Genomic DNA, 14,464 nt, shown 5'->3' with positions numbered 1-14,464 from the left:
GCGCTGCATAGCCACACCTATCACTAGGTCTTATTATCCGGTTAGGGCTTATACTTAGCAGATGCATAGAAATCCTGCTAGGGCTTATTTTTTGGGTAGATCTTATTTTGGGGGAAGCACGGTAGCACTTATAAAAAGCTGCTACTAGAAGACCGGGGCTGTTCTGAATGTCCCTTTGGGGGCCTGTGTCTCCCTCCTTCCCAACCAAGCATTGGGCTTGGGAAGATTCCAGCTTGACTGAATTCAGATAAACACTCCTCCCCACACACCTCCAAACAGCAGAAGAAAAAGAAGCTAGAGGCCAACATGGAGTCAAGGATACATTTTAAAAATGGTTTAATGGAACATAAACTCCTTTAGAAAAACATTCAGCTAGGTGATAACACCCATAGAAAAAAACACCAATCTTGTGTTTATCTTTTTTAATTTGGCATTTGTTATTTGCATTTATATTAAAGCAAAGTGCATCTTTTCTTTATTTTTCTTGTTTATACACATTGCACAATACATAAATAATGATGCTTATAAAACGTCTTTATATTTACAAGTAATAATATATTTATATATAACATAAAATACATTTTTTTCTTTAATAAATCTCAGGGTTTTTTTTTTTTTCAGGAGTCCTTTGTCTCTCAAAGTACTACAATGCTAAATTTCCAATGAGAATGCTTCTCTTGTTCATTTAAACCTTTGTAGTTAGAAAAATAGCTTATGTTAAAGTCTAAACATGCTCATTGAGCTAAGAACAGTGTCTAAGTATCATACGAGTGTATGAGTTGTAGAAGAAATGAAAGAAGAGTTAGGTGTCAGCCTAGGATGGTACCTTGGGTTATGACAGACCAAATCCTTCTTGGAGGAAGGGAAGGGGACTGCTAAGCATGTCCCTCCCAGGAGTGCCCCCGCCGCTGGTCTAATGGCAGAGCTCAACATGCAGGCTGGGACTGGGGGAAAGTGCTGAGCTGGTTTTCTAAATAACCGGGGCAGGGGAGAGGCTGAGGGCCTGAAAGAGCACTGAGTGAGCAATACCGGGGCTGCCCCGGCAGCCCTCTGGAAGCCCATCTCAAGAGAGATCCAGGAGCAGATGGCCAAAAAAGAAAGACGCTACAATGGCAGGAGGGAAGTAAGACAAGGATGAAAACAATTGGTTCTGGTTCAGCTGCTAGCAGGCTCGCTTCTCAGAAGCCTGTGGATAGGCCCGTGTCCTAGGAGGGGGAGCAGAGGAGAGGGGGCTTCCCTAGGCTGGGGGCAGAGCCATGCTTCTGGCAGCTGCCAGGACCCCCATGGCCAGCTTGCCCAGGTACGGCCTCTGCCCCACTGAGCATGTCCAAAGGGCAAGAGAGACACAGCGTGGGGCCCCAAACCTCTCAGCTGGGGACATCCATAAGAAACACGAAGAGCTCATCGAAGAGCTCATCGTTTGTCCCATCTGTCATTCATGCACACACACCCACAGCCATGCACACTCACTCACACATACACTCCTCGACAAGTGAAATGACGACTCAGAACGTTCAGGGACTGCTCCCATTCACACACTGTGTTCGGTGGTGCTCTGATTTTTTGCTTCTCCCTTTGCTATCGGGTGTCCTGCCAACCATGCCTACCCCCCCTAAAAAAAACCCAACAATCCTTTTCATAAGCTATTTCTCAAAGAACAAAACAGAACACAAACAAAAACAACAAGAAGAAAAACAACAACAACAACAAAAAAAACGACCAAAGAGTTTGCATGAAAAGCAAGCACTCAGGAGGAAAATATTAGCAGCAAAGTAGTTTGAATTGTGGCCTGCTCGGCTCACGCTCTGTCCTCTCCCCACGCGGCTACCGGCTGTTGAAGATGACCTCCAGCCAGCATGGGCAGCTGCTGATGAACTGGCGGGTGTAGCACTGGCCCCAGCCCTTCACGAAGCTGATCTGCACGGTGAAGCCGGTCCATGGCTGCTGCATGAACTCGTGGTCGTTGGGCCGCTGCAGGCTGTATGCCTTCTCGTAGTCGAAAGCCTTGATGGAGAAACCGGGGAACACCTTGTGTACCAACAGCGTCCTGGAGTCGGGGTTGTCCAGTGTGGCGGACTTGATGAAGATGGGGTAACTGCTGCGGTTGTACACCCACACGCCATCCACTTCCCGCGTCAACTGGATGCCACAGCCAATTTTGCTCCGCACCTTCTGCACCAGCTGACTCTTGTTGTCCGAATTGAGCTGTCCGAGGCAAAAGCCATTCCCCTGAGGTAGATCATAGAAGATGTCCAGGGAGGGCTCCTGGACACAGTAGAGCCTCCCCACTCGCGTCTTCTCCTCCCAGTATGCCACCACGCACCAGTGTGACCGATCCCCAGGCTCCAGAAGAAGTTGGGAATCTATAAAACACAATGGCAGACATGGTTGGTGGTGATGGAATGGCAATTCCTAGAAACTGGCATGCACACACCCCCTTAACCAGGCTCGTCTCTTAGTTCAGGACAGGGATAGTGGTCCTGGACTGGCTGTAAGCTCCACAGTCCTTCCACATGGGTCTTGGAATCTTAACCCAGAGAAAGGAGCCCACTTTTCCTGAAGCGTGGGACTCGCCCCATCCTGTCAGGAGCCCAGGACACCAGCCCCTGTGCCCCCCTGGCCAAAAAGGCTGCATCCCTGCAGAGCAAATACCAGGGACCTTCAGTAACTTGTCTGGTCTCAGTTTTAGAGCTTGTAAAGGCCTCAGCAGGGGCCTAAAATTATAGATCTTTCAACTGGATGGAACTGGGAGACCAGCCCCTTCAGCTTTCTGACATCCTGATGAGAAAACCAAGCCACAGGAAGCTTGCTGCTTGGGTACCTGGTAATGACACACCCAGGTGTCCAGACTCTAGGACCACCCACTCGATGGTCTCTGGGTGCTTGTCATCCAGCTCTCAAATTAGTGCCTCAGTCATAAGGGGCCTCTATGTAGCAAAAATCAAAAGAAGGGGGGTTGGGGACAAAGACATCTATCTTCCTAATAGAAAAACAACTCTGTGTCAGCAGCAGCTCTGTACACAAAGGGTGAATTCAAGTCAAAATGCCAAATCCCAGCGTGCAGGTTGGTATTAACTCATACCCCCTTAACAAAGCTCCCTGTAGCCTGGACAGAAGGTTGTGTGTCCAAAATGGACATGACCATCCCGGACATGACTCCTTCTCTGCCAGCACCCCCACCCCCAGGAGTGCCCCCCTCCTTCTGCAGAAGCATCTGAAGCCTGCACAGTTCCCCCTCCCCTGCATGCCCCACCCCACTTTCCTACACAGGGCTCTTCCTGCAGACAGCCTGAGAGACTAGGGTGTCTCTGGTAAGGTGATTTTCCTGAACAGGAGGATCCCATGGAGGGGGAAGGGAGCCCTGGCAGCTGCCACTCTAACTCCTCCTTAAGCTGGAGCCAGCGGGCAGGCCTCAGACTGGGACCGTAAATCTCACCAGCCCAGCCAGACTGCAGGAACGCGCTGTGGTTTGTGGCGGCAGGGTGGAGACCGGAAGTCTTGTATTTGTTAACAAAAATGGGGAAAGGCAAAGGCGACAAGCAGAGGGGAAGAGACCCGGGTTGGCCAGAGGCCTCCCCACCCTCCCTGCAGCTCCAGCTTCTCATTCCAGGGGGACTGGGAGCTTGAAGGTGGGGACGAGTGCAGAGAAGTATTTCTTTTTTTTTTTTTGGGGACGGAGCCTCAAGCTATCCCCCTGGGTAGAGTGCCATGGCATCGCGCTCACAGCAACCACCAACTCATGGGCTCACGAGAGTCTCCTGCCTCTGCCTCCCAAGTAGCTGGGACCACAGGCGCCCGCCACAACGCCTGGCCATTTTTTGGTTGCAGCCGTCATTGTTGTTTGGCGGGTCCGGGCTGGGGAATCGAACCCGCCACCTTAGGTGTACGTGGCTGGCGCCTTAGCCGCTTGAGCCACAGGCGCCGAGCCCAGAGAAGTATTTCAATTTGGCCTTTGTGTTTCTGGAGCAACTGGGCTCAGAGAGTCAATGATGATGAGTTGCACCATCCAGGGGGCTGGGGACTTAGGGGCCCCAGTGTCCTGCTGCCCTAGTGGGGTAACCAGTACAGTCCTGTAGCCCAGCTCATTCCAGCTTCCACAGGCGTGTCAGGACCTGGGAAGCAGTCAGCTCGTTCACTGTTTTTTTCTTTGCAGCAGCCAGCCTGGATGGAGGTGCCGGTTAAGAAGTCTGTGTGAACACCCACCCTGAGCGCTGTTCCTGACAGACACCCCAACTGGCCGCCCCGGATGCCTGCCCAGACGTCTACATAAGACGGGGAAGCTGAGGGCTCCTTCCTTTCCCACACTGAAAATCAAACCAGAAAACTGCCACCCACATACCTATAAAGTACAGCGTGTGTCCGTGATGTCAGGACGTGTACGTGCGTGTGTTGTGCCAGTGTGTGTGTATGTGTGCACACACATTGGAACATATGGAAAACTAGAGAGGGACGAGGGCTCCAAGGCAGAAGGTGACTCATCAGGCATTAACTTGTTTCTGCAAAGTATCCATCAACTGCTAATAAACTCGTGCGCGCTGGCAATCTTTGAACTTTCCTGTTGAGGGAGTTCAGCTCTGAAGGCTACAGACCAAAGACAGGCACCATCCAGGGAGGGAGGGACACTCTAGCGTGCAAATATGCTGGGAAGGAGAAAGCCCTCCTTCCAGGAGGCACAGGGCAGCCTCCCTTTAAGGCCAAGGAGGGTGTTGAAACTCTCCACTTAGGACAGCAAACCTGGCCTCAGAAGGAAGACTAGGGAGTCGCTGGGAGGGAGGGAGGTTCAGGAGACCCTCAGTAAGTCTCACAATACTTTGTTTCCTGCAGCCCTCCCCCAGTGAAACTTGCCACTGCCATGCAGGGAGGACGAGAGGGTTCAGAGTGGGGTAGGGTTGGGGCCTGGGATCAAGTTGCCCCTGTGCCAGGCCTGGGCAGGGTGAGGGCCTTGCCTGCCAGCAGGCCCCTGGGGGCAGAGGAAGCTGGGTGGGGGCTGGGCCTGAGGCCTGTGGGGGAGGGGTTTCCCTTTCATCTGTGCAGCCACAGGTCTCCTGCAATTTGCTGCCAGACACCCCCTGGGAAAACGCTCTTTCCCGCTCAGGTTAACAGGCCCCAGCCCAGATAAATGGCAGTGCATGGGTGTCCCTATGTATGGAACACCTGGGAAGACCCCTGCCCCTCCACACACCTCCCACAGGGCAGCTCCATTTCCAGACTATTTCTGAGCACAAAAGCATGCTCTCTAGAAAATCTACTTGGGGACAGTGAAGGCCCCTGTCGCGCACCACCCCACCCTCCAGTGTTTACGTCACACCTTCAGGGGACCCAGCCCAACGTCCCACGTTGCTAGTACAGAGCTTTGCTGCTTTGACCTGAATTCCCCATCATTTGGGCTCCTTTCTGGGAAACATTCAGCATCATCTTCACAGAAACACAGTTCCCTGAACTGGCCCCACAGCCCACAAGAGTCTCCCCACAGAGGTCTGTGTGGCTGCTTCGAGCCTGGGGGCTTCCCAGGCTCTCGGTGAGGGGCTGAGAAGTCTCAGTCTCTGCAAGGACTGAGGAGGAGTGATTCTGGCAATGCTAGCTTCTTATCATTGCCACTGACCCTTGACCTCCAAAGGCAAAACTCTCAGTCCCCTGTTAATTTCCCTAAAGGCTTTATAACCTTTTCCGGTATTTTCAACAACTTCTCCCCCACCCCCAGAAGACTGTACAGGGGCTTGTTTTAAAACTGTATGTGTTCATTTTAAAGCATCCAAAAGAAAAGCTGTGTTGTAAAAAGCTCACTAATCAGATGCCTGCTCACAATTTTTTCTTTTTATTACAGTGTAGGGAATTTTTGGAGCAATACCAGAAAAATGCTGAATCTGCCTAAAATTCCTTTAAGGTGTTCCTCCCCCTCCCCTTCCCCATTTCCCTTAAAGCATAAAATCTACTCTTTAAAGGAAAAGAGGGGGAGGGTGTGGAAAAGAAGAGGATTTCGGCTGGTGTTTCACTTGCATTGGGGAAGACCACTTAGCAAGGAGCTCCCTGCCTCTTACAAAGAGTTATTTAATTACTCTGGGCATGAATGAACAGACCCTTCTGGGAGACCAGAGGCTCATGAATGAATCTCACACCCCAGGTCTCAATGGCACAGGGTGACCAGACCTCAAGGGCACTTTTAGGTTAAGAAGAAATTTCCCCCTTTATAAACTGTTAATTTGAACGTGGAAGGAGGTGAGGAAGAAGAAAAATGGGTGGAGGGAGCAAAGGGCAAATTCAGCACCTCAGTAGTACCATCTCCTGCCTCCAGCTTATGAAGCTTAACAGCCATGGGATTCTGAGAACACAGGCACACATGTGACCATAAAAGATAGGGTCCCCAAGCCGAGAACCTTTCAGGACAGGGACAGGCTGAAGAAACGATGCCAGTACAGACAGAACCACACCTGCTGAGTCCCCAAATGTGCCCAACTGCCAGGAGGCTGAAGTGAAAGATGGGTGAAAAGGGCCCCAAGCTAATTTTCTCTCTGCCAGGGGTAAGTGGGATTAGGAAGGGACATTTCTTGGGAGGCAGAGGCAGGAGGTTCACTTGAACTCAGGAGTATGAGATCAACTTAAGCAAGAGCAAGACCTGGTCTCTACTAAAAATAGACAAATTAGCCAGGTATGTGGCAGGCGCCTATAGTCCCAGCTACTAGGGAGGCTGAAGCAGAAGGACCACTTGAGCCCAGGAGTTTTAACTTGCTGTGAGCGAGGCTGATACTATGACAGTCTAACCTGGGCAACAGAATGAGAGACTGTTTCAAACAAAAAGGACATTTCTCTGGCAAAGGCCAGTGGTGCAACTAGCCTATAGACCCTCTGCCCAATGACCAACTGAGCAGAAAGAAGGCCAAGGACAGAGAAGGAAGGAAGCCTGCCTCCTACAGGCTCTCATGCTGATTAGGGCCAAAGGAAGGGTACAAATGTGGACACAGAAGGCCTGTACTCAGCAACCCTGGAACACAAACATCAGCGTGCCTCACCCGCCCACAGCCAGTCCAGGGTCCTCCCTCCTCAGGACCCAGGCGCCACTGATGGTTGCTTCATCTCATCCTTCCCTCTGCATCAGACATCTCAAAGGTTAACAGCACCTATCCCCTACTCCCCACCCTGTTCTGAGATTGATCAGTCACTTCAGAGACAAGGACTGAGATAAGGGGGCCCAGTGCCAATCTGTCCCCTCTGCTGTCGTTCCAAACCATTGCAATCAGTGAGGGCTCTCCTTGGTCTCGTGTTGTCAAGAGGCAAATACACAAAAAATTAAGCAAACACATAAGCTGTGGTGTTTGGGTTCACTTTGGGTTCCAGGGTTAGCTCTAGTTTGCGGTGCTTACAACCTCACCCAGATCTCAGAAATAGGACCCCAGGTTCCCAAGGAAACAGACAGCTCTGGAGTTTAGAGCAAGTTACTCAAGGAGGTTGAAACAAACCAAAAGGCTACAGGTTACCACTCAACTCAGAAAATGCTGGGAGCCAACCCCTCCCTCCAGCCCATGCTCCTTCCCCAAATGGATCTGAGAATGAATGCAGGCTGGGCGAAGGCTGAATGGAGAAGCTGGATTTTGTTTTTCAAATTCTGCAACATCTCCACTGATGTGAGGTGGCTGGACATGTAGGTGAGCAGGGTGGGCCACAGGGTCTCCTTCAAAGGCCAGGGTACTCTCTCAGGTCCCTGTGCTCAGTCAGCTGAGTCCCCACTTCTTCCAGGGTGATCCCGTCATGCCCAGCTCAATGGTGACCTGCTATGGAGCCAGCCACTCTACTCCCACATCACCTTAGCAGATGCCTTCAGCTCATTTCCAAATCAGGAGTCTTCAGGTTGCTAAGACAATTTGATGCTGAAGTAATGGAGGTGGGGGTGCCAGCTTAGGGAGAGCAGGTCACACACGCTGGTCTCATCCCTTGGGGGGGTCTTTCCCTAGGTTCTCCAACTGCTCAGAAAATGCTTACCTAGCTTCCCCTTGGCCTCCACCCCCCCAGCTGCAGGTAGGAGAACTGCTTTGGGTTAATGTCTAAACTTAATAAACATTTACTACGCATAGGCCCTGTTCTAAATGGCTCATGCCAACCCTCTGAGGTTTTGTACTATTACTATCCTATCCTAAAGAAAGGGAGAATTAGGAACATATTACTTGCCAAAGAGCAGAGCTTTGATTCAAGCTGAGAATACTGCCTATTGTGAGCTAGTGCCATCTCGGGCCTCTAAAGTCACCATTCTGTCCCTGGTGGTCCTCTCCAAAGGGAATACAAACATTCTTCAGAATATGACTTTGGAAATGCTGCAGCTGCTTTCAGAGCTGAGCTCCCCTGCAGCAAGAAGTGAGGAGTGAAATGGTGTCTTCACCAGCAAGTTATTCTGTGACCTTGGCCAAGTAGTTCCCCCCTCTCAAAGTCTCAGTTTGACCTGTCCATAAATAATATGAAAGAAACTAGGGAAAACGGCCCCAGGGCCCCCTTTGGGGGCTCACAGTCTCTGGCTGCACTCTGTGACTCACAAGTGTGCCCGATGAGTATGAAACAACGCTGGTTCCATTTACTTTTACTACCTTCCAGAGAGTAAGAAAACCACTTGGAGGATCAGGGCACATTTCTGCATTTAATTTACAACAATAAAACAAAACAAAACAAAATCCAAAGGAAAAGGAGGTTTGTGCACCAGGTTTTGCTCTGTCCATCTCCAAACCTACTTCTTTTTTTTTCTTTTTTCAATTTCCAAAAGTTACAAACTTGGGTTCCTTCTATCTTATCATTCACCACAATCAGGAAAAGGTTGAGACCCTACTAGAGGGTCTCATCAACATCCTACTTTAGGTGTGCCCAGGCTTGGTGCCCTTAAGTTCCTCCCCAGCACCACCTTCCCAGAAAGTCTCCCAAGCTGATGCACTTCGCAGTTCCTGTGGGTTTAGAACATCAGTGAGTATGCCCATACAGACACATAGTGAATAATAGTCAATTGCCAGAGCTAAAATGCACTCCCCTGCTCCACAAACTGGTCTACCCACCAACCAAAGCCCCCAAATGTCCACATCTAAAGCCCCCAGCCCGGAGGCCCCTCCTAAGAGCAGTATTTTGCCATCAGAGAATGTAATTGAGGGTAGTACAGGGTGGTGGGGGTTGGAGGGGAAAGCCACACAAATCAAAAGCTCCTGGCTGTCTCGCCAGCCGGGCTGACTCGGCTTCCTGTGCCCCAGCGCTCAGCCATGCAAATTATAGCATGTACCCGGCTGCCTGCAGGCACTGCCCTCTAAGGAGGCCAGCTCTGCCCAGAGGAAGGGTGGGGACTCCCAACCCAGCCAACTCCATTCATAATATTTACAGTAAATGGGCCTCTCTGCTGTTGTTTCGTGTGCATCCACCCTAATTACTTCTCAGGTTTAATTTCCAGGCTCTTCCCCTCCACGTTGCCGGCGCAACCCCCCCCCCCAACTCAGCAACTGTCTTCTGAAGGAGTTTCACATACCTGCACACACAAAACCCCCAGCCTGCATGGTGTTATCTGCTCACCTACCTTTTCACTGGAGATGACCCTGGCCACCCTCCAGGGAGATATGACAAGAGGTAAGACAACTGTACAACAGAAAACCTGTCCAAGTCCAAGAAGGACATGGAAGTCCAAAGTCTAATCTCACCCACCTCCCCTCCTGCTGCCTTGAGAGGTTGAAGAGTCCCCAGATTCCATATGGGGGGCCAGCTGGGGGGCCAGCACTGGCTCTCTCTCTCCCTCACTCACACACAATCTCTCCAACAGAAGAACCCTCTCATAAACCACCAAAAGGTCCTTTCTTCCTTTCTTTCTTCTTTTTATTGGCCGTTTGTAAGTATGTTGGCCACATATTAAAGCTTGATAAAAATCTTAATACAAACGGATGCATTATAAGCCAATTTTCCAAAAGGATAAAATTCCCCCAGAAGTATAGGACAGTTTTTGCTTGGTTTTCCAGGTCTGGGGGCTCTGTCTGTGCAAGAAATTCAGCTGCTTCTGCTGTGGGCCTCAGTTTAATAAAGCCCCAGGCTACGAGGACCCCACCCCCACCCAGCCCCTGAAAGGTATTACAGGACACAAAGGCAGGCCTGCCCCGGCCCCACCCTGGCCCCTGCAAGACCAACTCAATTCCAGTTTTTCTAAGGGGTAGGGAAACTGTCCGAAGACGTGGAAAAATACAGTGAGAAACAAAAGTCCTTTTCATGCCTCCCCTCCCCCAGCTCCCCTTGTTCCATAACAATTATGAAAACTGTTGGATGGGATGGCATTTTGAACATTTACTGCATTCTGGCCAATAAATTCCAAGGCAGGATCTGATGGAAAAGCCTCCTCTGCAGTGAGCTCCCTCCCTGGCTCCCCTCCCTGTGCACTCCCAGCCCTCATTCCATCTCTTGCTTTACAACCCAATACCAGGGCCTAACCAGGCCGGGCCGCACTGTACTCACAGGGAAAAACAACAGTACGCCAGCCTGGAGACAGTGTGCAGACTGGAAAAGTTAATCATTACTTTTGTCTGCCTCCGTAATCTAATCTCTCCTGCTTGGACACACACTCACTGTTCAGCCATCCCAGCCCTTTCACCCCCAGAGCACCCAGGACCTCCAAGACCTGAGCCTGCCCTCCCTCTGGGGGGGCCCACCCACCTCCCCAAGGCTGTGGTCACAAGGCCCTGGAGTCCAACACATATGGCCAGCTGTTGTGCACTGTGTGCCTCACATTTCAGAGTATTCCAGGCCTCCCATAAACGTGGGCTCCAATTTGGCTGGTTATTACTGCTGTACCCAGGTGCCACCTCAGTAGCACAGGGACAGACTCTGTCCCCTTGCCCTCTTCTCTCATTCCCCCTGCCCTAGGGCTCACTCTCAAGCCTACTCCAAGTGGGTAGGGCTCCCCTGTCCCACGTGATCAGTTCTGTGCAGACACCCAAGTCCAAAAGGCCCGGTCATTGGCAGTGCCTCAAAAAATTAAACACAGAATTACCAAATGATCAGCAATTCCACTTCTGGGAATAGACCCAGAAGAACTGAAAGCTAGGACTCCAAGAGATATCTGAACTCATGTTCATAGAAACATGAATCGCAACAGCCAAAAGGTAGAAGCAACCCAACTGTGCACTGAGTGATGATGAATCAACAAAATGTGGGATACTCATACAATGGAACATTATTCAGCCTTAAAAAGGAAGGAAATCCTGACACTTACTACAACATGGATGAACCTTAGCCTTTATGCTAAGCAGGACAAGCCAGAAAAGAAATAATACTATATGATTCCACTGTGTAAAGTAACTAGAGTAGCCAACAGGATAGGCATAAAGTAGAATGGTGGTTGCCAGGGGGTGGGGGAGCCCAGAAGAGGAAGTAAGTGAGTGTCTGATGGGGCAGAATTTCAATCTGAGAAGATGAAACAGTTTTGGAGAGGGATGTAATAACAGCATGACAATATGAATGTACCCTAATGCCGCAGAACTGTACACTTAAAATGTATTAATATGGTAAATGTTGTGTTATACTTATTTTACCACAGTTAAAAAGAAAAGAATGTTCCAATTTCTCAATGTCCCCATAAATCTGCCCTCTCGAGGACAGGGTTTCTGAACATGTGAGTTGGGCTTCAAAGAGGCTATAGGTCCTCTGAAAACGTATACAAATTGTGGTTGGTAGGTAAGTAGACAGACAGACAGATGCATTGTTCTGGGTAAAGACTCCTCAGCTTTCACTCATACTTGGAAGAGTCTGCAAGGCAACATGAGGCACTACAATCACTTTATTTTAGAATGGAAGGGGCCACTGAATACCCCATACCCTCAACCACTCCAGCAACCAGGACCTCATTTCCACGTCCCCTCAAATCCAATAACCAAAGATCACAGATCACAGACAAGACTTGGCAGCCAAGTCTTAAACCCTTACTCTGCAGATGAGAAAACTGAGATGCGGAATACAAAAACGACAGCCCCTGCAAGGCCCTGAGACAACCCAGGCCGGGGAATAGGCCTGCCCCAGGGATAGAATAGAAACCTGAAGGATGCTTGCCCTCCCAGCATAATGGCATCCTGTAAGCCCTGGGGGGGCTCTCTACAGGCCCCTACACTCTGGGGCTCTTCCCAGGTGGTGTTCATTGAGCCCACTGAGCTAGAGATGGGGCCGGCCTATTTTTAGGAACTGTACTGTGCCCCCAGACCACAGTGAGAGCTCAACCTTTGGCTTTTCCCTCCTGGTTACTGACCAACGAGAGAGGGTGGGGTCGTGCTGGCCGAGCGCAGTGAACTCTCCTCAGTCACCCCTCTAGGACTAAGGGACTGGGAGAGTGGACAGCAGGAAAGGGCACCAGACCCACCACTTAAATTCTCAGTGGGCCACCCCAGAAAACAGACAGACGAGTCTGCCCAGTCTGCAGACAACAGTCCCATCTTGGAGTCTTGGTGTTTTTTTTTTTTTTTTTTTTTTGCTTCTGTTGAATGACAGTCCCAGATCAAAAAGCAAAAAAGTAGTACAGAAATGAGCAAACACAGGAGCCACCAACAGCCACTGGCCTGGTTATTTGAGTTGTCTCCTGGCTCAAAGACAGAAACTCCCAGCTTTGCAAGATGAAACTGGAGTTGGGACCAGTTCTTTCCCTTCTGCCCCGGGGATCAAACCCCAAGCAAAACCAGCCCTTTCTTCCAGGTGGGGATCCCCAGAAGAACAAGAAGAGTAATTAAATTAGTGAACTCCATAGGACTGGGAGCCATCAGTTAGCCCCAGGGGAACAGACAGGGCAGGATGAGCATAAAAATGAAACACCCTGGTAATTGCATCTTAGAACCCTAGGCGGGTCGGGGGGCTGGGCCCTCAGAAATAGGCTTTACCCTTCAGATTTAAAATTAAAAACCCAAGAGTTTCATCCCCCAGATGGCAAGAAGCAAGCCCACTGCAATTACAAAGGGAAAGTCAAACTCCTAGACTTTGAAAATCCCACCTCCTGCCTGGCTGTCAAGACATTAGATATTATCATTCCAGATGTATCCCCACCCCTGTTGTGGCCTGGGCTGGTCACCTCTACTCAGCATTATACCACCAGGTACTATAGGGTCTGCAGGGTGAATTATAACCAACCACAGATCCTGTTCTTACTGCCATTATCTTATAAACACAGAGGACTGGAAGAAGGTGGCTGGGACCAGAACCCAGGAGAGTGACCTCTGTTTACCCACAACCTTTGCTTTATCTCAACTCCTAACAGACCACACAACCAAAGCAGAAGCAGAAGCAAAAGTACCTCCCCCAAGTCACACACCTCCCCATGGAGGGACCAGGCTCCTTCTGTCTTGTAGAAGTTGCCCCTGCCTGTCTCCAGACAGAGGCCACTCCTGTTCAAACCCAACCCCCTCCACTCCACCTGCTGACCTGAATTCCATCAAGGCCTAGGACCTGATCCTCCATGCAGCACAGAGCCTGGCACATGATAGGTGCTTAATAAATAACTTGCTAATTGAATGAGCTGCAGGGACACTCTGGCCCCTGCCAAAGCAGCTTGCCCACCCCCTTCACACCCGGCAAAGGGGGACAACTTGAACCTACCCAAGAGGTGAGCATGCTTTCCAAAGCCCTCTTTTGAACTCCCTGTGGAGGTGGGACAGGAGAAGCCCCTGTCCCCGGCTAGGTGCCTGGGCTGGATGCTGCCAAAAGGTGTTTGCAAGGCAGGCGCCGGCCCGCCAACCTCTGTGGGCACACCACCTGCCCACAGCATTCTGCTTTGGCGTCCTGCTCTGTTTGGACAAGTTACCCTCACCAAGTGTTCAACAATGCTTTTACACACCCCAGGGCCCTTGTTGTGTTATGAAAACAAAACAAAGCACGCTAAGGGAAAAAGCTGGCGGGGGAAGAGGGGGTGTGCAGAGTTGGGGGTGGAGAGCAAGCCAGACACACACAGGTCTTTCTTTCTGGTCTCCATCCTGAAGATTGCTCCTTGGCAGGGCACTGTCCTGTGTCATTAGAACAAAGACATCACCAAAGATTTGGAAACCCAGACATGAATAAAAGGAAGTGGACCTTCTTCTCCACCCCACCGTGAGGCTGTGGCAAGCCCCTCTTTCCGGGGTATGCTCCTGGGTAAGGGTGGGCCACACTACCCCTCCCTCTAAGGCATAGCAGAGTCAGTCACCGGACACAGCTGTGATGGGGGAGCTCTGCGGCCCCTTCCCTCTCCACTCCTCACTAGCACCCTAGAAATGGTCTCAAGAACATTAAGAAACTCTCAAAGGGCCAGGGGGAGACTTGCAAATAAAGCTGAGTTCTAAGCTACCAAATGCCAGGCACCTGTGTTAGGGCAAGGCACCAGCACGGGTGAAAAGGCCAAGGGCATGAGTAAATTCCTGCCTACCCCCTACCACAAAAATACCATCTTTTTTTTTTTTTCTTCCAAGTTAAAACTGAGCTAATGAGGCTGGGTGCGGCGCAGTGTTGAGAACTACAC

The 14,464-nt window shown here is 50.5% G+C and overlaps 1 protein-coding gene across 2 annotated transcripts in view; it reads right to left on the bottom strand.

Annotated features, from left to right (window-relative positions):
* Window positions 1-580: 580 nt before the first annotated feature.
* Window positions 581-14,464, bottom strand: part of SMAD7 (SMAD family member 7) — a 28,113-nt gene continuing 14,229 nt past the window's right edge. For both annotated transcript variants that reach the window (XM_003784711.3, XM_023510246.1), the window contains exon 4: window positions 581-2,363. In XM_003784711.3, the coding sequence (XP_003784759.1) occupies window positions 1,825-2,363 (539 nt within the window). In that variant the 3' untranslated portion in view covers window positions 581-1,824. The remainder of the gene's footprint in view (window positions 2,364-14,464) is intronic.

Source organism: Otolemur garnettii, unplaced genomic scaffold (assembly GCF_000181295.1).
Source record: "Otolemur garnettii isolate 467f Iridium unplaced genomic scaffold, OtoGar3 scaffold00012, whole genome shotgun sequence".
Lineage (NCBI taxonomy): Eukaryota > Metazoa > Chordata > Mammalia > Primates > Galagidae > Otolemur > Otolemur garnettii.
The sequence above is the reverse complement of the archived record's forward strand: the minus strand, read 5'-3'. Positions and strand labels throughout refer to the sequence as shown.